The sequence below is a fragment of the Microcaecilia unicolor genome, chromosome 2 (genome assembly GCF_901765095.1).
Source record: "Microcaecilia unicolor chromosome 2, aMicUni1.1, whole genome shotgun sequence".
Lineage (NCBI taxonomy): Eukaryota > Metazoa > Chordata > Amphibia > Gymnophiona > Siphonopidae > Microcaecilia > Microcaecilia unicolor.
Genome location: NC_044032.1, coordinates 87,315,730 through 87,339,063, shown reverse-complemented (window position 1 = coordinate 87,339,063; position 23,334 = coordinate 87,315,730). Strand labels below are relative to the sequence as shown.

At 46.9% G+C, this 23,334-nt stretch overlaps 1 protein-coding gene across 2 annotated transcripts in view; it reads right to left on the bottom strand.

Annotated features, from left to right (window-relative positions):
* PARP8 (poly(ADP-ribose) polymerase family member 8) overlaps positions 1-23,334 on the bottom strand; it is a 583,039-nt gene that overhangs the window by 254,306 nt on the left and 305,399 nt on the right. For both annotated transcript variants that reach the window (XM_030193114.1, XM_030193115.1), the window contains 2 exons: positions 8,873-8,926; positions 8,691-8,786 (listed from right to left, as the gene is read on the bottom strand). In XM_030193114.1, the coding sequence (XP_030048974.1) occupies positions 8,691-8,786; positions 8,873-8,926 (150 nt within the window). The remainder of the gene's footprint in view (positions 1-8,690; positions 8,787-8,872; positions 8,927-23,334) is intronic.

Below are 23,334 nucleotides of genomic sequence, written 5' to 3'. Positions count from 1 at the left end.
CTTTCAGACTTGCTTGCTGCTATGTTCAAAATGCTTATACCACCTGATGTTTTCAGGGAACTTAGTTTCCCTTTCCAGTGTCAGTGAAGGAGGGGGATAGTAATCACTGGGTAATTAAGGAGGGGGTCGTGGTTTAATCTCTCCTGTGGTCAGCTACTGAATGAGGGCACCTTTTTATACCCTGAACGTGACTGAAACAGGTCTAACTTAGGGCGCCGTTCTTTTTTGACTTGGATGTTTCTTCCCATTTGATTATCGCTGTTGGACATCCTAATTTTGGGCTCTCCCTAGTCCCACCCTACACATGCCCACAACACGCCATCTTCCTATCTGGATGAACTATGAGGACATTCAAATTCTGTCTTTCGAAAATAGCAAGTTGAACATTTTTGGCAGATGGACATTTATCTGCTTTGAAAATTGAGAGCCATATGGGCTCATTTTCGAAAGAGGACGTCCATCTTTCGACAAAAATCGGAAGATGGACGTTCTTCTCCCAGGGACGTCCAAATAGGTATAATTGAAGCTCGATTTAGGACATCTTCAACTGCACTCCATCGCAAGGATGGCCAAAGTTCAAGGGGGCGTGTCGGAGGCATAGCGAAGGCGGGACTTGGGCGTGCCTAACACTTGGATGTCCTTGACCCATAATCGAAGAAAACAAGGACGTCACTTAAGAGCACTTGGACGTTTTCACCCAGACATGTTTTTCTTACGACTAAGGTACAAAAAGATGCCCAAAATGACCAAATGACCACTGGAGGGAATCGGGGATGTCCTCCCCTTACTTCCCCAGTGGTCACTAACCCCCTACCACCCTCAAAAAACATCTTTCAAAATATGTCGTGCCAGCCTCAGATGTCACACTCAGGTCCATGACAGCAGTATGCAGGTCCAGTTTTAGTGGGTGCAGTGCACTTCAGACAGGCGGACCCAGCCCCATCCCCCTCCCTACTTGTTATGTTTGTGGAGGAAACAGCAAGCCCTCCAAAACCCACCACAAACCCACTGTACCCACATCTAGGTGCCCCCCTTCACCCGTAAGGGCTATGGTAGTGGTGTACAGTTGGGAGTAGTGGGTTTTTTTTTTTTTTTGGGGGGGGGGGGGGGTGGTTGGGGTGCTCAGCACCCAAGGTAAGGGAGCTATGTTCCTGGGAAAAATTTATGAAATCCACTGCAGTGCACCCTAGGGTGCCCGGCTGATGTCCTGGCATGTCAGGGGGACCCAGAGCACTAAAAATGCTGGCTCCTCCAGGTCTAGATAAAAACACACTTCTTTTTTGCCCTGGACCTTTTTTCCTGTTCCATTATAGCTTACAAACATCCAGATTTGAAGCCTGCCCCTCCCAACACGCCTCCAACATGCCCCCTTGCAATTTAGAAGAACTGCAGAGCAAAACACCCCAATTCTGAGTTTCAAAAATTGAGATAGACATTTTTGCAAGAAAAACGCCCATCTGCAGTTTTGTGCCACTTTTGCAATGTTTTTCTCTTTTGAAAATGAGCACCATAGACAAAACTTTGGATCCACATGGACTTAAAACATCGAATGGTCGGCAGCTTTTTTAGAACATTGACCACTTAGTTTACAATATTAATATGTGGAATAATGATGAAGAGTATTATGAGTTTTAAAAAGTGTGGCATAAAGTTTTCATTCAAGAATGAAAGCACTTGCAGGTGTAATAGAGGCACACTGATGTCAAGAGTTAACGTTTATGCTTATTCACGTTTAATATACCGCTTGCCAAAAGCTGATCAAAAAGGTTTACAATTACAATAAAAGGTCAACAGATTAGAAAGGAACGTCAATTTATGGATAGGATAGATAACACAATCATTCAAGGAAAACCAAATGAGTCAGGACAGGACAAAGAGCATGGGAAACTGACAAGCAGAGTGCTTTTAATACTTCCAAACTTATCATATTCAACTATCAGGATTTGCTGGTTTTCAGGCTGATGGTGTTTTTGCTAAAGACGGGCACCATTTTTATGTCAGTTCTCATCACCAGTGTAAAAGCTGAACCATTTGAGATTCAGTAAATAAAAACGGCTTAACTTATTTTTGTGCTGTAGAAGTGAGGCCAATATATTCTTTTCTCATTTCAGAACGTGAGCATAGCGAGATTCAAATGTGAGCATATCTTTGTATATATCCTGAAGAAGCGAGAGGGTGATAAGGAGGCCCCAGCTGGGATTTAAGTTATGCAGAAAAGATAAGTGTTCAGCGTTCTAAGTTAATTACAGGGGATTAAATTGTTATGAACATATTGAACACTGAACAAAATGCTTTTTTTTTAACTGAGAAAAATATTTATAAGGATCTAACAAAGGTGTATGGACAAACTGATATAGTGGGACGTTTTTTGACCTATGAAAAAGACTGGAATCACATGTAGCAATAGCTATAGAAAGTCTTTACATGGACAGCAGCTACATGCTTCAGAATGCTGAGGTCTTATTCTACCACTCAATGCAAATTCACATCACCTGTATTGTTATAGTTAAGCCTGCCTTCCATATATCTTTTCATTTTGTTGTTCACAACTGATATCATTGGCTGACAGTCTCACACTGAAACTCTTACAAGTTGCTTCTCTTTGTCCATAAAATTTAGCATTCGGGCCTGTCACATAACGTTTTACCTTATTGCCCTCCCTGGATTCCCCGCTCCTCTCCATTTTGTGCACCTCTCCTCCATACGTAAATATATGTAGTATATTCCAGAGTATTCCACGGCTCTGGAATGCTGCTCCTTTAGCCTTGCAATTAGAGACCTCCTTACCTACTTTTAAGGCCCAGCTGAAGGCCCACCATCACCTTCGGATCCAGCCACCCTTCAATCCAGTCATTGTTACTACCAGATACCACCATTCTCTGTTGTTTACCTTCTCTCATAAGAATCTGTTGGTTTTCTCTTCCCTCTCACTGTATCCCTATTTCTTTCCTATATTGAATGGAGTTCTTTTCAGCTCTGACTGTTCATTGTAGATTTAATATGCAAACCCCTATGATGGTCTTTTCCCCAGTGTATTTTGGATAGATTTTTTCACTTTTGAATCGTTTGATTTGGTTGTGGCTATTTTTCCCCGACATGTCCCAGAAAAAAGCTCCCAATGGCTTTAAGAAGTGTTTTGGGAGTTACAAGACCATATCCATCATGCATATTCTTAACTGGTGCCTGCAATGAATGGGACCCAATCATGATTCCTTTTCTTGCAAATTCTGTTTGCAAATGTTAAGAAGAGCCATTAGGAGTCATGAAAAGCAGAACAAGTGTTTCTTAGTTCAGAGCAGTCCGGTCCATTGATGTCACCATTGGGAGCACTGGACACTGAGAACGCAATGACACTGAGAAATTCTCGTCCTCCCTCAACATCAAGCATTGATTCTGGGCCACTTCACCTGGCTGGGCATGGAACCAAAGGCCTTTCCCTCAAGGGTCCAGGTACAACCACAACAAGGGTGAGGGCCTCTTTAACCGGCATTACTATCCTCTGGAGCTATTCCAGAAGCAGGACCTGAGAACTCCCCCACTGGCACCAATGTGAGTTGGGTGGAGGCAGCTCCATCCCCGTGCAAGGTTCCCTTCCCCTGGGGATGCTGCACCTTCTCCTGTAGGAAAGGGGAAGAAATCAGGGATAAAATGGCTGCTGTTCCCAACTGAGTTCCGTGGACTGATCAGAGGCAAGAATGGCAGCCCACAAATCACCCACTCCCCCCAAGACCCCTCCAGGGCTGTTTCCACCATAGGTACAGAGAAACCCCTGCAGTACCCCTGGGTACCTAAGGTGGCTTTCATTTTCTTGTTGTTGTTGGGTTGTTGTTTTTTTTTTTTCTAAAGCCCTATATGGACTTGCTCTGTTTCTCTGTCTTTTTTTTGTAACTTTATTTCCCTGAAACCCAAATCTTCTATTTTTTCTGAAGGGCTTAGGCTACCCAGAGCTGCAGGGCACCACCAGGGAGGGAAATAGAGTGTGAGGGGGATGGGGACCCACACCCTTACAAGCAAGGGCTCCCAGGGGACCAAGCCTAAATGCCACTCACTGGCTGCGGAGCCCTAGCTCCATGCTCGACTGGCCATAGCTGATAACCCAGAAGCAGGAACGAGGCCGGTAGACTCGACCAAAAGGCTGCTGGACCAGGGAGCTAGGCCTAGGACCAGAAACAGCCTGAACAATCTTACCATCTACTGAAAGAAAAAAAAATATTGAAGAGTTGCAAAGAGCAGCAGCCTTTATCTGGTCATGTTACTGGAAATTCCAGCTCTTTACCTCCATCTGCTGGTAGGAAAGGGAACCCAATCCCACCTGTGCAAAATGGTGTGCCTTGGATGCTAAGGAAGTTAAGGTTACAAACCATCAGAACTTCAGTATATCACTTTCAACAGGAAGGGCATGTGGAGGCAGATGGCCGCAAGAGATGTAAGCAACTCAGATCTAATATAATTTGCTCCTGCAACATTTCAATATGTCTACCTGCGCTCGTAACCATCTCCTGACGTCACTCTCCCGCAGTAGAAGCCTGCTTGCCTGATGTCAGGAGATGTTAATCCTCCGATTTCCTCCACCCAAAAACGTTTTACCTCCTGCTCTGCAGGACCCCCCTGTGTCGTTTCAGGACCCCCCTCCAACCCCTCTGTCATTTCAGGACCCCTCCCCCTCCCCTTCGTAAGAGCCGGCTGTTGAAAGTTTTTATTTCCTACATGCACGGACGCCGCCTCACATTGCCTTTGCTTTCGCTTCTGTTTCAGCTGTTCCTGTGATCCTGCCCTTCAGCAAACAGGAAATGAGGAAGGGACCACAGGAACAGCTAAAACAGAAGCAAAAGAAAAGGTTGTCTGAAGCGGCGTCCATGCGTGCAGGAGGTAAAAACTTTTAAACAGCCGGTTCTTATGAAGGGGGGGAGGCAGGGGGGTCCTGAAACAACAGATGGGGGGAGAGGGTTCCTGGAACTCCACTAGAAGGGGAGGGCCGGGTTCTGGTACTGGAAGGGGAAGGGGGTCCCGGAACTTGAATAGGAGGGGTGGGAGGGGGATCCTGGAAATCGGACGAGGGGGAGAAGGGAGGGGGAGGGGGTGAGGGGAAGGAGGGGGTTCCCTTTACCTGATAAAGCGAAAGCTACATACCTGTAGAAGGTATTCTCCGAGGACAGCAGGCTGATTGTTCTCACTGATGGGTGACGTCCACGGCAGCCCCTTGAATCGGAGATCTTCACTAGCAAAAGCGTTTGCTAGGCCTCGCGAGGGCACGCATACTGCGCATGCGCGACCGTCTTCCCGCCCGAACGCGCTCGTGTTTGTCAGTCCAGTACATAGCAAAGACCAGGGAAGACAACTCCAAAGGGGAGGCGGGCAGAAACCCCGAACAGATTCTATAGCACCAACTGCCCGAACCGACTGTCGCATCGGGTATCCTGCTGTAGGCAGTAATGTGATGTGAATGTGTGGACAGATGACCACGTCGCAGCCTTGCAAACCTCTTTGATAGTGGCTGACTTCAAGTGGGTCACTGATGCTGCCATGGCTCTGACACTATGAGCCGTGACATGACCCTCAAGAGCCAGCCCAGCTTGGGCGTAAGGGAAGGAGATGCAATCTGCTAGCCAATTTGAGATGGTGTGTTTCCCGACAGCTACTCCCCTTCTGTTGGAATCAAAAGAAACAAACATTTGGGCGGACTGTCTGAATGGGCTTGTCCGCTCCAATGCTCGCTTGCAGTCCAACGTGTGCAGTTGACGTTCAGCAGGGCGGGTATGCGGACGGGGAAAGAATGTTGGCAAGACAATTGACTGGTTCAGATGGAACTCCGACACCACCTTCGGCAAGAACTTAGGGTGAGTGTGGAGGACTACTCTGTTATGATGAAATTTGGTATAAGGAGCATGAGCTACCAAGGCTTGAATCTCACTGACTCTGCGAGCTGAAGTAACAGCTTTTGCTGGGGAGCCGCAGGGGCCTGCTGGGTCGCACGCTGTTGATGGGAACGAGCGTGCTGGGGTTTTGCCTGGGCAGCAGGCTGGCGAGAGGGAGGATTGTACCTACGCTTACTCGAATAGGGAACAGTCCTTCCCCCATAAAAATGTCTACCAGTTGAGGTAGAAGCTGAAGGCGTCCAGCGGGAGAATTTGCCAAAGCGGTGTCCCGCTGGTGGAGCTGCTCTACCACCTGTTCGACCTTTTCTCCAAAAATATTATCCCCCCGGCAAGGAGAATCCGCAATCCACTGCTGAAGTCTATTCTCCAAGTCGGAGGCACGCAGCCATGAGAGTCTGTGCATCACCACACCTTGAGCAGCGGCCCTGGACGTGACATCAAAAGTATCGTAAACACCCCTGGCCAGGAATTTACGACACGCCTTCAGCTGCTTGACCACCTGCTGAAAAGACTTGGCTTGCTCAGAAGGGAGCTTATCCACCAGGTTTGCCAACTGCCGCACTTTATTCCGCATATGAATGCTCGTGTAGAGCTGGTAGGATTGGATTTTGGAGATGAGCATTGAAGAATGGTAGGCCTTCCTCCCAAAAGAATCCAAGGTTTTAGAGTTTCTGCCCGGGGGCGCCGAAGCATACTCCCTAGAACTCTTGGCCTTCTTAAGGGCCAGATCCACCACTCCAGAGTCGTGAGGCAACTGAGTCCGCATCAACTCTGGGTCCCCATGGATCCGATACTGGGACTCGATCTTCTTGGGAATGTGGGGATTAGTTAGTGGCTTCGCCCAGTTCGCCAGCAAAGTCTTCTTGAAGACATAATGCATGGGTACTGTGGACGATTCCTTAGGTGGCGAAGGATAGTCCAAAAGCTCAAACATTTCAGCCCTTGGCTCATCCTCCGTAACCATAGGGAAGGGAATGGCCGTAGACATTTCCCGGACAAAGGCTGCGAAAGATAGGCTCTCGGGAGGAGAAAGCTGTCTTTCAGGAAAGGGAGTGGGGTCAGAGGGAAGACCGTCAGACTCCTCGTCAGAGAAATATCTGATGTCTTCCTCTGCTTCCCACGAGGCCTCACCATCGATATCGGACACCAGGTCATAAACCTCTGCCTCGACTCCGTGGAAACATGGCCATGGTGAGAACGTCGAGAAAAGGACTCCCGTACCGGCGGTGATGAAGCTCCCTCCATCGATGTCGTCGGGGAGTCCGCCTGGTAGGCAGCCGATGCAGGTACCGCAAGCGGTACCAGTATTGGAGACCTCACCACGGGCAAGGGGCCAGCCGTCGCCTCACTCAATGGCACCGGCGGTGCAAGCACCCCCGGTACCGGAGGAGAAGGGCTCAACAGCTCCTCCAGGATCCCTGGAAGAATGGCCCGGAGGCTCTCGTTCAGAGCGGCTGTCGAGGAAGGCAGGGAGTCCGGCAAAGGCGACGAGCTCAGAATCTGTCTGGGACAAGGAGACGGTACCAGGCTGTCCAGGGTAGAGCGCATCGACACCTCCTGAATGGAGGGTGAGCGGTCCTCTCGGTGTCGACGCTTAGTGGGTGCCGATTCCCTAGGCGACCCAGAGCTCTTGGTACCATGTCTGGAAGGTGACCGGTGCCGATGCTTCTTTGCCTTCACACGAAGCATGTCACCGGAACTTCCCGGTACTGAAGAGGACGACGTCGAATCCAAACGCCTCTTTCTCAGGGCCGGGTCCAAAAAAGGTCGATCCCTGGGGGGCTGTACCGCAGGAGCCCTCGAGGCAGGCGGAGACCTACTCAAAGGCTCACCGCCACCAGCAGGGGAATGGACAGCCCTCACCTGCGCTCCAGAAGAAGAGGCACCCTCCGACGACATCATACCAACGATGATCCCGGTACCGTAGACTTTGAAGCACCGGTCGATGACCTCGGTACCGCAGACGTCGATACACCGGGCGAGACCCCGAACAAAGTGTTCCTCTGGGCCAATCTCGCTACCTGAGTTCTCTTCTTCAACAGAAGACAGAGATTTAAGGCCTGAGGACGATGCCCAGCCCCCAGACACTGAAAGCACAAAACATGCCTATCAGTGAGCGAGATAACCCGGCTGCACTGGGTGCACTTTTTGAAGCTGCTGGGAGGCTTCGATGACATGGGTGGAAAAATCACATCGGCAAAGTCAAAATTCGCGATGATGGCAATGGGCACCAAAAAATAGGGGAAAAAACCCATACGGGCGGCCAAAAGGGCCTTTTCCGAAAGCGAAAGGAAAACTTAACGGGGAAAAAAAACTCGAAATTAAGGTTTGTTTGTTTTTTTTGAAAAACTCAAACAACACGACAGAGAAGAAAAACGTAAGACTTCCGAACGGAAGAACGTGGCGAAAGACGCGAGTGTCTCCTCAGGGCACAGACCGACCGAAAAAACAGCCGTCCTGAGCCGCGGAAAAAAGATGACTGACGAACACGAGTGCGTTCGGGCGGGAAGACGGTCACGCATGCGCAGTATGCGTGCGTACGCGAGGGCTAGCAAACGCTTTTGCTAGTGAAGATCTCCGATTCAAGGGGCTGCCGTGGACGTCACCCATCAGTGAGAACAAGCAGCCTGCTTGTCCTCGGAGAATTGCAATTACCATCATCATTTTCCTAGCGCCCATTTCATTTCTTTTAGAAACGGGCCTTTTTTACTAGTATTCTCATATTTCTCTTTTCTGATAGTAGTTTAATAAAACAAACTAAATTACCTAAATCATGCACCATAAAATTTGTTAATAAAGATGTTATAAACTTACTCTTAGCATGGGGCCATTCTGGAACACATGGGGTTCATCACATACTACGCAGTATTCATTCAGAACAGGTATCCGCTGCTCAGCAAACTCAATAGTCTAAGAAGAAAATGAAAAGCTGCAAGTCTGCCCTTAAACTAAGGCAAATAACCTATCCTTTAAATGAATTAGGTATTAACTCCTACCTGAACAAGAAAGCCGTGGTCTCGTAGGGGAATGAATTTCGCATCACAGCTTGGCTGGAAGAAAATATGATATATATGTTATTGTTATTATACAAATGAGAGCTGGATTGTGATTTCCACCAAGCATCTATTTCATTTCAAATCTCCAATGATCAAACAGAAAAATCTTTGGGGGCACAGAAATTTCATTTACAATTCTTAATAATTAGAATACTAAAAGGGTCTTTCTATTTAAAACACAACCCCAGCAACACACGACAAAAGTAAACACAATGAAAACAAAGCCAGACACCAAGTACATGGAAATAATCCATACTAGGACTGTAAAATTAACACGTTACAATTTTTAACTTGCGTTAATAATTTTAAAACATTAATCGCATCAAGCTGCTTGCTTTTCGTTCCGCTACCTATCTTTCTCTTTCCTCCTCTGCCAGACTCTACCTCCCTCCGGCATATTTTTCTCTCCTACTGCTGACCACTCTCTCCCCGATGCTCCTGAAGCTTGTTCTCTCCTTTCCCCCTCTCCACTGCCACTTCTCTCTGGCATCTCATATCCGCCACGCACGGCCCTCCAAACTTGCCTTGTACACACAGTGGCATTAAGCACACGCTGCTCTGCTCCTCTGTAACCGGAGTCCTCCCTCTCTAGCGTCCCGCCTCCTCTGATGAAACTTCCTGTTTCCTGCTGTAGGAGTCAGACGCTAGAGAGAGAGGGCTCCAGTAACAGAGGAGCAGAGCAGCGTGTGCTTAATGCCACTGTGTGTACAAGGCAAGTTTGAAAGGCCACGCGGAGTGAGGAACGAAATGCCAGAGAACACGGGGTGGCAGGAGAGAAAAGGCTGAAGGTATGCGGCGGCTTTGGGAGGGGGGTAGGAGAGAACAAGTTGCAGAAGCATCGGGGAGCGAGGGGGTCAGGAGTAGGAGACAAAAATACATGCAGGAGGGAGGAAGAGTCTGGGAGAGAGTCACGGGATAGTGGGAAAGAAAAGGATGTCGGTGCTGGGGAGGAACGAGAGGATGCGGGGTGGATAGAGAGAAAGCTGCAGGGAAAGAAGTGAAGGAGAGAGGACAAGAGGCCCTGAAAATAGAGTTCAGAGCACAGACAGAGGAACAGAACCAGAGACAGGGAATAAGATGATTAGAAAGCGAAAATACTTATGTAGCAGGTATTCTCCGAGGACAGCAGGCTGAATATTCTCACAGATGGGTTGACGTCCGCGTCGGCCAGGGAACCGGCATTTTGCAAAAGCAAAAAAGCAAAAAAAAAAAAAAAAACTTTGCCAGAGCCTTCTGGCGCGTGTGCAGCGCCCACCGTGCATGCGCAGACCGATTTCCTGCCTGTTGCGTGAGCGCGAACCTCAGTTAAATTCAAGCTGAGCCGGTGGTGGGAGGCAGGGCTGGTGGTTGGGAGGTGGGGATAGTGCTGGGCAGACCCATATGGTCTGTGCCAGAGCTGGTGGTGGGAGGCGGGGTGGGTGGTTGAGGGGCAGGGATAGTGCTGGGCAGACTTATACGGTCTGTGCCAGAGCCGGTGGTGGGAGGCGGGGCAGGTGGTTGGGGGCTGGGATAGTGCTGGGCAGACTTATACGGTCTGTGCCCTGAAAAAGACAAGTACAAATCAAGGTAAGGTATACACAAAAAATGGCACATGTGAGTTTATCTTGTTGGGCAGACTGGATGGACCGTGCAGGTCTTTTTCTGCCGTCATCTACTATGTTACTATGTTACAGCATAAAAAAATAGAAAACTCCAAGGAGAAGTGGGTGGGATTGTGAGAATATTCAGCCTGCTGTCCTTGGAGAATACCTGCTACAGGTAAGTATCTCAGAGGATAAGCAGGCTGAGATATTCTCACAGATGGAGTATCCCTAGCATCCAGGCTCACCCAAAACAATAAACATTGGTGAATTCGGTCTCACAATGGCGAGGACATAACACAGATTAACCTGAAAATATACAGCACAACAAAAAAAAAATGTTTGTGTGCTACTGGGCAAAAACCATTTGTCCTATACTAAATTCAGTGTGCGTATTCAAAATCCGAAGTCAGAATTGTTATAACACGTCAGGAAATTTTGTTATGCATAAGTTTGCCCAAATGAATTAAACACTTGGAAAGCATTGAATAATTTTTTTACAGAACGAGTTTTACTCCAACAATTACCTGATCTACATCAAAGTTTTCGTAGTAAATAGTAAATGAAAATGTAATGGAATAACAAAATTTCAAAAAAAAGGCTCGTATTTCAGTTTAAAAGTCTTACTTCAGCAAGGCTAAGTACTGTTAAAAGTGCTTCAGGCATCTGCTTTTGCGTTTGTGACCGGTGATATTTTCCCGTTGCAAAAACCCGCTCCCCCCCGTTTTCTATTTCTGTTGATGGCTCTTTCATTCTCCCTGTCTCCTCAGCTCTTTAACTCTTCTCTCTCCTTCTCTGCTCATACCCAGCAGATTGCCAAGACCTGTCGTTTCTTTCTTTACAACATCCGTAAAATCCGTCCCTTTCTTTCCTAGCACTCTACCAAAACCCTCATCCACACCCTTGTCACCTCTCGTTTAGACTACTGCAATCTGCTTCTTGCTGGCCTCCCACTTAGTCACCTCTCCCCTCTCCAGTCGGTTCAAAACACTGCTGCCCATCTCATCTTCCGCCAGGGTCGCTTTACTCATACTACCCCTCTCCTCAAGACCCTTCACTGGCTCCCTATCCGTTTTCGCATCCTGTTCAAACTTCTTCTACTAACCTATAAATGTACTCACTCTGCTGCTCCCCAGTATCTCTCCACACTCATCCATCCCTACTCCCCTTCCCGTGCACTCCGCTCCATGGATAAATCCTTCTTATCTGTTCCCTTCTCCACTACTGCCAACTCCAGACTTTGCACCTTCTGTCTCGCTGCACCCTACGCCTGGAATAAACTTCCTGAGCCCCTACGTCTTGCCCCATCCTTGGCCACCTTTAAATGTAGACTGAAAGCCCACCTCTTTAACATTGCTTTTGACTCGTAACCACTTGTAACCACTCGCCTCCACCTACCCTCCTCTCTTCCTTCCCGTTCACATTAATTGATTTGATTACTTTACTTATTTTTTGTCTATTAGATTGTAAGCTCTTTGAGCAGGGACTGTCTTTCTTCTATGTTTGTGCAGCGCTGCGTATGCCTTGTAGCACTATAGAAATGCTAAATAGTAGTAGTAGTAGTCCCCCATCATGTTGGGATTCCAGCGGCCTTGATATCTGTTCTCCTTTGTAGAAATGTCTTTATGGAACCTCTCTCCATGTTCGTCACTTATGTGTCCCAAATTGGGTGGGAAAAAGTCAAGATGGGAATGTAAGAAATGCATTTTCGGCCGGCCGATTGCTGGCGCTGCAGACGTTTGTGTCCCACTCGCTGCCACTTCAGGTGAGACCTCAGGGTGATGTCGGGCCGAGACACACCAGATTGTGATGGTATCGTTGTTAGGTCCCCCTCAGGGAGGACCTCACGTACTTCTGAGACAGATTTAACCTGGTGCATGCGTCCATCTTTATAGAAAACCAGCGCAAAGCGATGTCTCCACCTATACTGGATACCCAGTTCACGAAGTCTGGCTGTAACAGGCTTCAGGTCAGCCCGGCGTTTCAATGAGGCTGATGCCAGATTTTGATAAATCTCCACAGAGTAGGAGTCCCATTTGAAATCGCTAGCTTGGCATGCGGCTTTTAAGACCCATTCTTTCAGCTTGAAATCCTGAACAGGCTATATCATTAGGGAGGTTATTCCTTGTCGGCCCCAAAGCTCGATGGGATCTCTCCAACATTACTCTGTCCGGGATAATTGGCGACTCAGTTGCAGAGAGCAGCGAGCTAACCACTCGTTGGACCACTGACTCACTGTCTTGGTATGTCGGGGTCTCTGGAAGACCGCAAAACCGCAAACTGTTGCGTCTGCTCCAGTTTTCTAAGTCTTCTAGTTTGTCAGCCATTTGTTGCTGACCAATGCGAACATCTGTGATCTGCTGGTCCATGGACCCCAGTGCCTCTGCGTGTTCGTCGATTCGGCCCTCGGTTTCCTCCACCCGGCGTCCCAGCTCTTTAATCTCTCCTCGTAGGTCAACCCCCAAAGCGGCCAGATCAAAGCGGACCACCTTAAGATCCAACCGAATCTCCTGCAGCCAGGAACGCAACTCCGGGAAAACTCCCTCTTCGGGATCTGTCTGGTCTTGCGTTGTGAGCCCATCCCCAGAGAACGGGCCTCCACTTAGCTCCTGCTCCTTCAAGGTCTCCTCCACCTGGGCCACCATATGCTTCTTGCTCACGGCACCCTCGAATGCAAATTGGGAGAAATCAACTGGCTCTGCAAGGGTCTGCATCACCTCTCCAGAACACCCGCGATTGGAGTGTTTCTGCCATGCAGATCATGCAAAAGCAAATCGCCGTAAGCTGAGGAAATTAAACTAAAAACGCTGTGAGTGATCGGGAGCTCAGCACTTAGGCAGCCATGTTGCCCAGTGACGTCACTTCCTCAGAAATGCATTTTCAATGACATTCGGCAGCCAAGTTGTTCATATGCTTTAAGCATGTTGTCTACTAGTTCAGCATAGTTTTCAGCTTGTCTGTTCCCAAGGAAGTTCTGCACTACTAGCACAAATGCATCCCAAGCTGCAAGTTCCAGAGGGTTGAGTTTTGTTCTGAATGTGTCAACATTCATTAGATTGTTGATTTCGGAGCCAATAAAAATTCCGGCCTTTATTTTAGCCTCAGTTTTCAGTGTGCTAAACATCTCCTTCAAATACTGGAAACCATTTCCATCACAATCAAGTGCAATTACAAAATTTTTTATTAAACCAAATTTAATGTGAAGTGGTGTAAGATAAACTTGAAGTGGATCGACCAGTGATTTGTGTTGTACATTGTACCGACCAACTGTGTGCTCGACTCTGAGAGGCCACTGTCTCACTTTGTAATGATTTTTGTCATCACGACTGTTCCATAGGCACAAGAAACACATATGCTTTGTGTACCCTAACTGTAGGCCAAGCAGCAGTGCTACCACTTTCAGGTCAGCACAAATATTCCATTTATGTTCAGAGTATTTGATCATTTTCAAAATTAACTCAATAGAAGCATGGGTCTCTTTCATTCCAACCCCATGAGCCAATGGAACAGATGGTTTTTCGTTACCATTGTGCAACAAGACAGCTTTCAAACTCGTTTTGCTAGAGTCTATGAATAGCCTCCATTCATCGGGAACATGTGTACCATCTAACTCCATCATAAGACCATTTACATCAGTACAGAAACAGACATCGCTTTCCATTGCATAGTATGCAGCTAACTTGGTGTGTCGATGACGAAAGTGTGAAGTTGTGGTGCTTCGTTGTAGCAAATTCCATTATCGAAGTCTAGAAGCTAGCAGTTCTGACTTTTCTTTAGATAATGACAGATCTCTTACCAGATCATCTAAATCTGATTGGCTCAGCAAGTGCGGCTGACCTTCCAGTTCTGGATCATGAAATACATCATGCCAATCAACATCTTCTTCTTCATCAGGATCAGAAGCGTCAGTTTCAATTGCGGTTCCTGCTGTAGGAGAGGCAGGCACTGGATTCTCTACATCGTGTGGTACTGGTTTAAGAGCAGACTCACAGTCAGGATACACAATTTGTGACTTGTTTCTCTTTGAATATCCGGCAATTTTAGTCATGCAAAAATAAGTCGGAATGGTGATTTTTCTGCTCACGCCAAACCATCGGCACTGCAAAAGCCATTCTTTTCCTTTTACCATTCAAACCACTTCGTTAGCCCAGAGTAACACACAGTGCAACAAACATGAGGTGCCCAGCTTTTATCTTGATCTCCAATTTGACAGTCAAAGTAATTCTTGTAAGCAAGTCACACTCGATTTGTCAGATTCTTGCGCCACATATGTAGCAGAAATTGTCTGGATTGTTAAAACATTTGTGTCTATCCATCTTGCCTTATATACTTACTGCTAACATCAGCCAATAGACCTGCCTGAGCGCGTCCGGACAGGTCCGGGCATGTCCGTTGGAATATTTCCCATATATAATGCATTAATAAGTGAATAGGCTTTGCATGTATAACTTAAAATCTCAACGTGTCAGGCAAATTCGGAGTTCATATTTGGACTCGGCGGGTTCAATTTAGTATAAATCACACGTTTTTCTCTCAGTAGCAAAATCATTATTGCATTATACAACTAGCTGAGAGTGCAGCCTGGAAAAGAATAAAACGGGCCTAGGTGGGTGGAGTTGAACTCTAAACCCCAAACAAATTCTGCAGCACCGACTGCCCAAACCGACTGTCATGTCGGGTATTCTGCTCAAGGCAGTACTGTGATGTGAATGTGTGAACTGAAGACCACGTTGCAGCTTTGCAAATCTCTTCAATGGAGACTAACTTCAAGTGAGCCACTGACGCAGCCATGGCTCTGACATTATGAGCCATGACATGGCACTCTAGAGTCAGACCAGCTTGGGCATAATTGAAGGAAATGCAATCTGCTAGCCAATTGGAGATTGTGCATTTTCTGCTGGAGACTCCCCTCTTGTTGGGATCAAAAGCAACAAACAACTGGGTGGACTGTCTGAAGGGCTACGTCCGCTCCACGTAAAAGTTCAATGCTTTCCTGCAGTGCAAGGTGTGTAAGTTGCTTTCGGCAGGGTGGGCGTGAGGTCGGGGAAAGAATGACAGACAATCTCGACCTTCTATTCATTAGTGAAACCTGGATACATGATCCTAAGGACCCCATTATTTTAGATCTATGCCCCCCAGGATACAAAATTACTCACTGGACAAGGAAAGAAAAAAAAAGAGGAGGAGGTATAGCTTTAATCCACAGATCCCACTTCATCGTAACAACAACAGCCGAATCCATAACAACCCAACTTGAAATCGCCTCAGTTAGAATCAACCACACAAACTTGCTTGATCACCTAAACGCTGTCCTGTTTTACAGATCACCAGTTAACTGGCATGAATGCCAACCACACTTCATGGATTTCATATCGAGTACATGTGTATCTCACTCCAATCTACTAATAATAGGGAACAAACCTACGCCTAGAAGACCCTAACTCAACTAACGCACGTGAATATAAGGATTTCCTCCAACTATTGGACCTTAATTGTCCAAATATGCAAACAACCCACATCAAAGGATACACACTTGACCTCATCACATACAAACTGTCCTCTGACTTAAACCACTAACAGATGCAAAATGGACAGACATACCATGGTCAGACCACTACAAATTAAACCTAACCCTACAATGGCGAAACCTCATTTCATGTCCTCTAGTTCTACTGCCTTCCCATCTCCAGAAAAGATTTGTTTGCCAGACATTCAAATATTTGAATGTCTGTATCATATCACCCCTGTTTCTCCTTTCTTCCAGGGTATACATGTTCAGGTCAGCAAGTCTCTCCTTATATGTCTTGTAACGCAAATCCCATACCACTTTTGTAGCTTTTCTTTGCACCGTCTCAATTCTTTTTACATCTTTAGCAAAGATACAGTCTCCAAAATTGAACACAATACTCCAAGTGGGGCCTCACCAACGACTTGTATAAGGGCATCAACACCTCCTTTCTTCTGCTGGTCACACCTCTCTCAATACAGCCTAGCATTCTTCTGGCTACAGCCACCGCCTTGTCACACTGTTTCTTCGCCTTCAGATCCTCAGATACTATCACCCCAAGATCCCTCTTCCTGCCTGTACATATCAGACTCTCACCGCCTAACACATACATCTCCCGTGAATTTCTAATCCCTAAGTACATCACTTTGCATTTCTTTGCACTGAATTTTAATCAAACATTAGACCCTTCTTCTAGCTTCTGCAGATCCATTTTCATGTTTTTCACTCCCTCCGGGGTGTCCACTCTGTTACTAATCAAAAAAATGACCTTCCAGGTCAAGTACTTCAGATGTCAGGAATTCAGTGGCTCACAAGGAGCTTTCATCTGCTGGGTGAGAACGACGTTGAGATCCCATGACACTGATGGAGGTTTGACAGGGGGCTTTGACAAAAGCAAACCTCTCAAAGCGAACAACTAAAGGCTGCCCAGAGATAGGCTTACCCTCTACACACCGATGATAAGCACTAATTGCGCAGAGGTGAACCCTAACGAAGTTGGTATTGAAACCAGATTCTGACAAGTGTAGATGGTAGTCAAGCAGGGTCTGTGTAGGACAAGAGAGAGGATCTAGGGCCTTGCTGTCACACCAGACAGCAAACCTCCTTCATTTGAAAGAGCAACACCTCTTCGTGGAATCTTTCCTGGAAGTAAGCAAGATTCGGGAGATACCCTCTGAGAGACCCAAGGAGGCGAATTCTATAGTCTCAACATCCAGGCCGAGAGCTAGAGACTGGAGGCTGGGATGAAAAAGTGACCCCTCAGTCTGAGTGATGAGAGTTGGAAAACACTCCAATCGCCATGGTTCTTCAGAGGACAACTCCAAAAGAAGTGGGAACCAAATCTGACACGGCCAGAAGGGTGCAATCAGGATCATGGTTCCGCAGTCTTGCTTGAGTTTCAGCAAAGTCTTCCCTACTAGAGGTATGGGAGGATAAGCATACAGAAGGCCTGTTCCCCAATGAAGGAGAAAGGCATCTGACGCTAGTTTGTCATGGGCCTGAAGCCTGGAACAGAACAGAGGGACCTTGTGATTGATTTGAGTGGCAAAAATATCCACTCAGGGCATGCCCCAAGCTCTGAAGATCTTGCAGGCAATGCCCATATTCAGTGACCACTCGTGAGGTTGCATTATCCTGCTCAGCCTGTCAGCCAAACTATTGTTTACGTCTGCCAGATAAGTGGCTTCGAGAAACATGCCATGATGGCACGCCCAAAGCCACATTTGGACAGCTTCCTGACACAGAGGGCAAAATCCGGTGCCCCCCTGCTTGTTGGTGTAGTACATCACAACCTGATAGTCCGTTTGAATCAAGATAATTTGGTTGGACAGCCGATCTCTGAAAGCCTTCAGAGAGTTCCAGATCACTCGTAGTACCAGGAGATTGATCTGAAGACCTTTTTCCTGGAAGGACCAGGCTCCCTGAGTGTGAAGCCCATCTACATGAGTTCCCCACCCCTGGAGGGATGTAGCCGTCATCAGCACTTTTTGTGACTGAGGAATTTGGAATGAACATCCCACTGTCAAATTGGATCTGATTGTCCACCACTGAAGAGAATTCTGAAAGTCGGTGGACAGTTGGATTAAATCCTCTAGATCTCCTGCAGCTTGAAACCACTGGGAAGCTAGGGTCCATTGAGCTGATCTCATATGCAGACGTGCCATGGGTGTTACATGAACTGTGGAGGCCATGTGCCCCAGAAGTCTCAACATTTGCTGAGTTGTGATCTACTGAGACACTCGAACAGTGGACACCAGGAACAGAAGGTGGTCTGCCCGTTACTCGGGAAAATAAGCTCAAGCTGTCTTTGTGTGTAGCAATGCTCCTATGAACTTCTAAACAGGAGTGAGATGGGACTTGGCATAATTTATTACGACTCCTAGTAGTTCCAGCACATGAACAGTCACCAACATGGACTCCAGAGCACCGTCCTCAGAGGTGCTCTTCACCAGCCAATCATCGAGATAAGGGAACACATGCACTCCCAGTATGCGTAGCGATGCTGCGACTACTGCTAGGCATTTTGTAAAGACCCTGGGACATGACGCGAGGGCAAATGGAGGTACGCTGTACTGAAAGTGCTGCGTTCCCAGCTGAAATCCAAGATACTTCCTGTGAGCTGGAAGTATCAGGATGTGTGTGTAAGCATCCTTCAAGTCCAGAGAGCATAGCCAATCGTTCTCCTGAATCATAGCAAGAAGGCTGCCCAGGGAAACCATCTTGATCTTTTCTTGAGTAAAACTTTGTTCAGGGCCCTTAGGTCTAGGATGGGACACATCCCCCCTGTTTTCTTCTGCACAATGAAGTACCTGGAATAGAATCCCAGCTCTTCTTCCCCTGGTGAAACAGGTTTGACTGCATGGGCCTGTAGAAGGGCAGAGAGTTCCTCTGCAAGTACCTGCTTGTGCTGGGAGCTGTATGAATGAGTTCCCGGTGGGTAATCTGGAGGTCTGGATTCCAGATTGAGGGTGTAGCCTAACCAGACTATTTGAAGAACCCACTGGTCGGAGGTTATGAGAGGCCACCTTTGGTGAAAAAACATTAACCTCCCACCAACCAGCAAGTCATCCGGTACGGACACTTTTACTGTGGCTATGCTTCGCTACAGCCAGTCAAAAGCCCGTCCCTTGCTTTTGCTGGGAAGCAGCAGGGGCCTTAGGCCCATGCTGTTGACAAGAATGAGCACGCTGGGGCTGAGCCTGAGCAGGCTGGCGAGATGCTGGGGTGTACCTATGCCTTGAGAAGAAATAGGGAGCAGCCTGACACCCGCCAAAAAACCTCCTCGTGGAGGAGGTTGTAGAAGAAGGTTCCCGGCGGGAGAGAGAAGCCATAGCATCTGTGTGCTTCTTGATCTGCTGAACAAGATCTTCCACTTTCTCTCCGAAAAGGTTACCCCCCCCTCCCCCTCCCGGCAAGGAACATCCGCAATTCTCTGCTGGACCAAATGATCTAGGTCAGAGACCCGCAGCCATGAGAGTCAGCGCATCACTATACTGTGAGCAGAGATCCTGAATGCTACATCAAAAGAGTCGTAAGCGCCCCTGGCCAGGAATTTATGATACGCCTTCTGCTGCCTGACCACCTGGTCAAAAGGTTCGGCCTGCTCTGCTGGAAGAGCATCGACCAAACTGGACAGCTGTCTCATCGAGTTCCGCATGTGGATGCTCATGAAGAGCTGGTAGGACTGAATGCGGGCAGTGAGCATAGCGGCCTGATACGTCTTCCTCCCAAAAGAGTCTGAAGTTCTAGCTTCTCTGCCGAAGCATAGTCCCTAGAACTCTTAGCTCTCTTGAGGGTGGAGTCCACCACCATGGAATTGTGGGGTAAGTGGAACCTCATCAACCCAGGTTCACCATGGATCCGATACTGGGAATTAGTTTTCTTGGGGATCATGGTACCAGACAGAGGGGACGCCCAGTTCCGCGTAAGGACTTCCTTGAGTACCTTATGCAGAAGAGCTGTCACTGCCTCTTTAGGTGGAGAGGTGCAGTCCAAAACCTCGAGCATCTCAGCTCTGGGCTCATCGTCCACGTCTACAGCAGACAGCATGGAAGGCGCCAGCACCCCCGATGCCGAAGCAGATTGGCGCAGCAGTCCTTCCAGAAGCTCTGGAAGCAGGGCCCGGATGCACTCTAAAAACAGCCACCATCGGAGAAGGCTGTGGGACCCAGTGGAGAAGCCGGTGGTACAATAGGTTGGGGCTCAGGAGAAGGTACCGGGCTGCTAAGAGGCCAATGCATTAGCACCTCCTGTATGGAGGAGGAGCGGTCCTCCCGGCGACGACGCTTCTTGGGTGCCAAATCCCTCAACGCCCCACAGCTCCTGGCATCAGGTTTTGAAGGAGAACGGCGATGGTGCTTCTTCGACTTTGCTCAATGCCTATCATTGAGGCTCCTCGGTGCCGAAGAGGACGACGTGGAATCCTCAAGTCGCCTTGGGGTCGGGTCTGAAGATGTTCTGTCCCGGGGGGCATGTACAGCAGGAGGCTTTGAGATGGGTGGACACCCGCACGATGCCTCACTGCTCCCAGCGTGTGTAGGCCTCTCAGCAGCCATTACCTCCACTACTGGCGTCAATGCCTCCCTCGATGTTGACGCCGCCGACCTCAGTACCAAAGTTGATGCAGACGTTGAAGGACCAGACCAAGCCCCAAAAGGTTTACCACATTGGGCTTCTCATGCTAGTTTTGTCTGTTTCTTCATACAAAGACACAGAACACAAATAGCTGGGCTATGGTTGGGCCCAAGGCAATGAATACACAAAGTATGGGTATCGGTACCTGATATGGTCCGGTTGCACTGAGTACAATGTTTGAAGCCGCTGGGTGTCTTCGATGACACGACTGTGCCTGAATTTAAAAAGAGGCACAAAAAGAAAAGAAAAAACCCGACCGCATGGCCTAAATTCAGTCGTGTCGAAAAAGAAAAGAAACTTAAAACTGGACAAACTAACTAGAAAAAATAAAGGAAAAATATACACACTTTTTTTTTGGAAAATTAAAGCAAAACACGAAAAAAAACTCGCTTAAAACCAAAGGTTCTAGCCCAGGCTGAAACCAGGAGCATAGGAGGAACCCTGCCACACCTCACTGCGGAAAAGAACTGAGGTATGCGCTCGCGCACCAGCTGGGAAATCGGTGGGCACTGCACGCGCGCCAGAAGGCTCTAGCAAAGTTTTTTTTTTTTTTTTTTCTTTTTTTCTTTTGCAAAATGCCGGGTCCCTGGCCGACGCGGACGTCGACCCATCTGTGAGAATATCTCGAAGAAAAATAAAATCACCGGATAACAAACGTAAGAGAAATGATTTTATTTTCAGTTTAGTAACTGAAGTACAGTATGCCAGTTTTGAGAATTTACATCTGTAGTCTATATTTTGCACTATACAGGTGAAAATGTGAGGGGGACACTTTATGCGATTAACAGCATGATTACATTTTTAATCACGATTAATCAAGCATTTTAAAATTTTGATAGATATACAGCTCTAATCCAAAAATAAATTCAACATACCATGAATGTTTCAGTTTTTGCAAGACCTTGAATAAAGTTTCTGTGAGAACTGAAACACTGGTGGGAAGTATTTTCAACTTGTATTAAAGCAATATACAGCAGCTCTACCTGCTTAGGTGCCCCTGAATTACAGTAGTGCTGCAACAGTAATAATTTTTAACAGCCTTGCACTAATGGTGTCAATAAGTTTTTGCCAACATCATGAATTGCTTTGTTTAACCACTGTACATGTGAATGTGAATTAAAAGGAGTGAAGTGGGAAAAGTTCTATCGGTTTTGGGACATTACCATATGGCCATTAAAGGAAAAAATGGAAAATTGGCCATTTTACTGCTGCAGTAAAATGGCCTTAGTGCGTGCTGAAACCCCACTAAGGGCATGCTAAGGCCACTTTCTACCACAGTTTAGTAAATGGACTTCTAAGAATCAAATTGTACCCACATGTTTATAGAATTAAGGGATAAGCGTTTCTTGAGGTCTGGTATATAGTGAATTTTCTTTTCCATTTCTTCCTGGTTCTTTAGTGCTTTTTTTTTTTTTTACTTTGTAAACTGTTCTAGTATGTGTAATGAAGGGCGGTAAGTGAAATCTTTTAATAAATATTTAAGGGCCCTACTACTAAGCTGCATTAAAAAGCTACCTGCACTGTTTTTAGCATGTGGGTTTCCTGTGTGCTGAGGCCACTTTTAGTGCAGCTGTAAAATGGCTGCTATTTCTCTCTTTTTTCATTAATGGCCACACGCTAATTTCCCAATTAGCGAGTGGTCATTAGTGTGGGAGCCCTTACTGCTACCTATTTAGGTGATAGGGGCTCCCATGCTAATCTTGTTCCTGTCACCCTGCATCAGTTCCCATGAGCTAAACAATTAGCAAAGGGCACACATATTGTATGCCTCCAAACATGCTCCATGCATGGGAAGCGCATGCCAACTTCAAAACTACTGCAGGACACCTGAGCATATCCCATAGTAGTGCCTTTTTAACCTGCAGTAAGCTCATGCTAGTGCTTACCACAACTCAGTAAAAGGACCATTTAGTAAATGACTGTATACATATTATTGAATAATGGACCACTAAAATTGTCCACAAAAATTCTAAGAGAAAAAAGGGAATTTGAGGATGCAAACCACAAGACAAAAAAAGTTATTCTATCTGCTGTGAAGAGAGATATTGTGAATCACACATCTCGGCAGGTTCTTGGACAGAAAATGACTGGCAGACTCTGTGCAGTAATGGGTGCACAAGCCCATAAGAACTAAGAATAGCCATACTGGGTCAGACCAATGGTCCATCTAGCCCACTATCCTGCATCCAACAGTGGCCAATCCAGGTCACAAGCACCTGGCAGAAATCCAGTTAGTAGAAACATTCAATGCTACCAATCACATGGCAAGCAGTAGCTTCCCCCACGTCCATTCTCAATAACTGACTATGGACTTTTCCTCCAGGAACTTGTTCAAACTTTTTTTAAACCCAAATACGCTAACTGCTGTTACCAGGGCTGTGGAGTCGGTACAAAAATCCTTCGACTCCGACTCTGACTCCAACTCCTCAGTTTATGGTACCTCCGACTCCTCAGTTTTTAATATGTATTTTTTTTTGCATGTTGACTGAAAGAGTGCAGCATGCAAGGCTGCACGTTAATGTTTGGGTTTAAAATGTCATTGTGACTTTTTATTTATTAAAGTAACTATAAATATTCATTAATCCTAAAGTTTAAATAAAAAAACACATAAAAAAACAAGGTTATGTTTATTGTTTTTTTATCAAGTATAAAGTCATCATAGCATTAGCAAGTATAAAAAT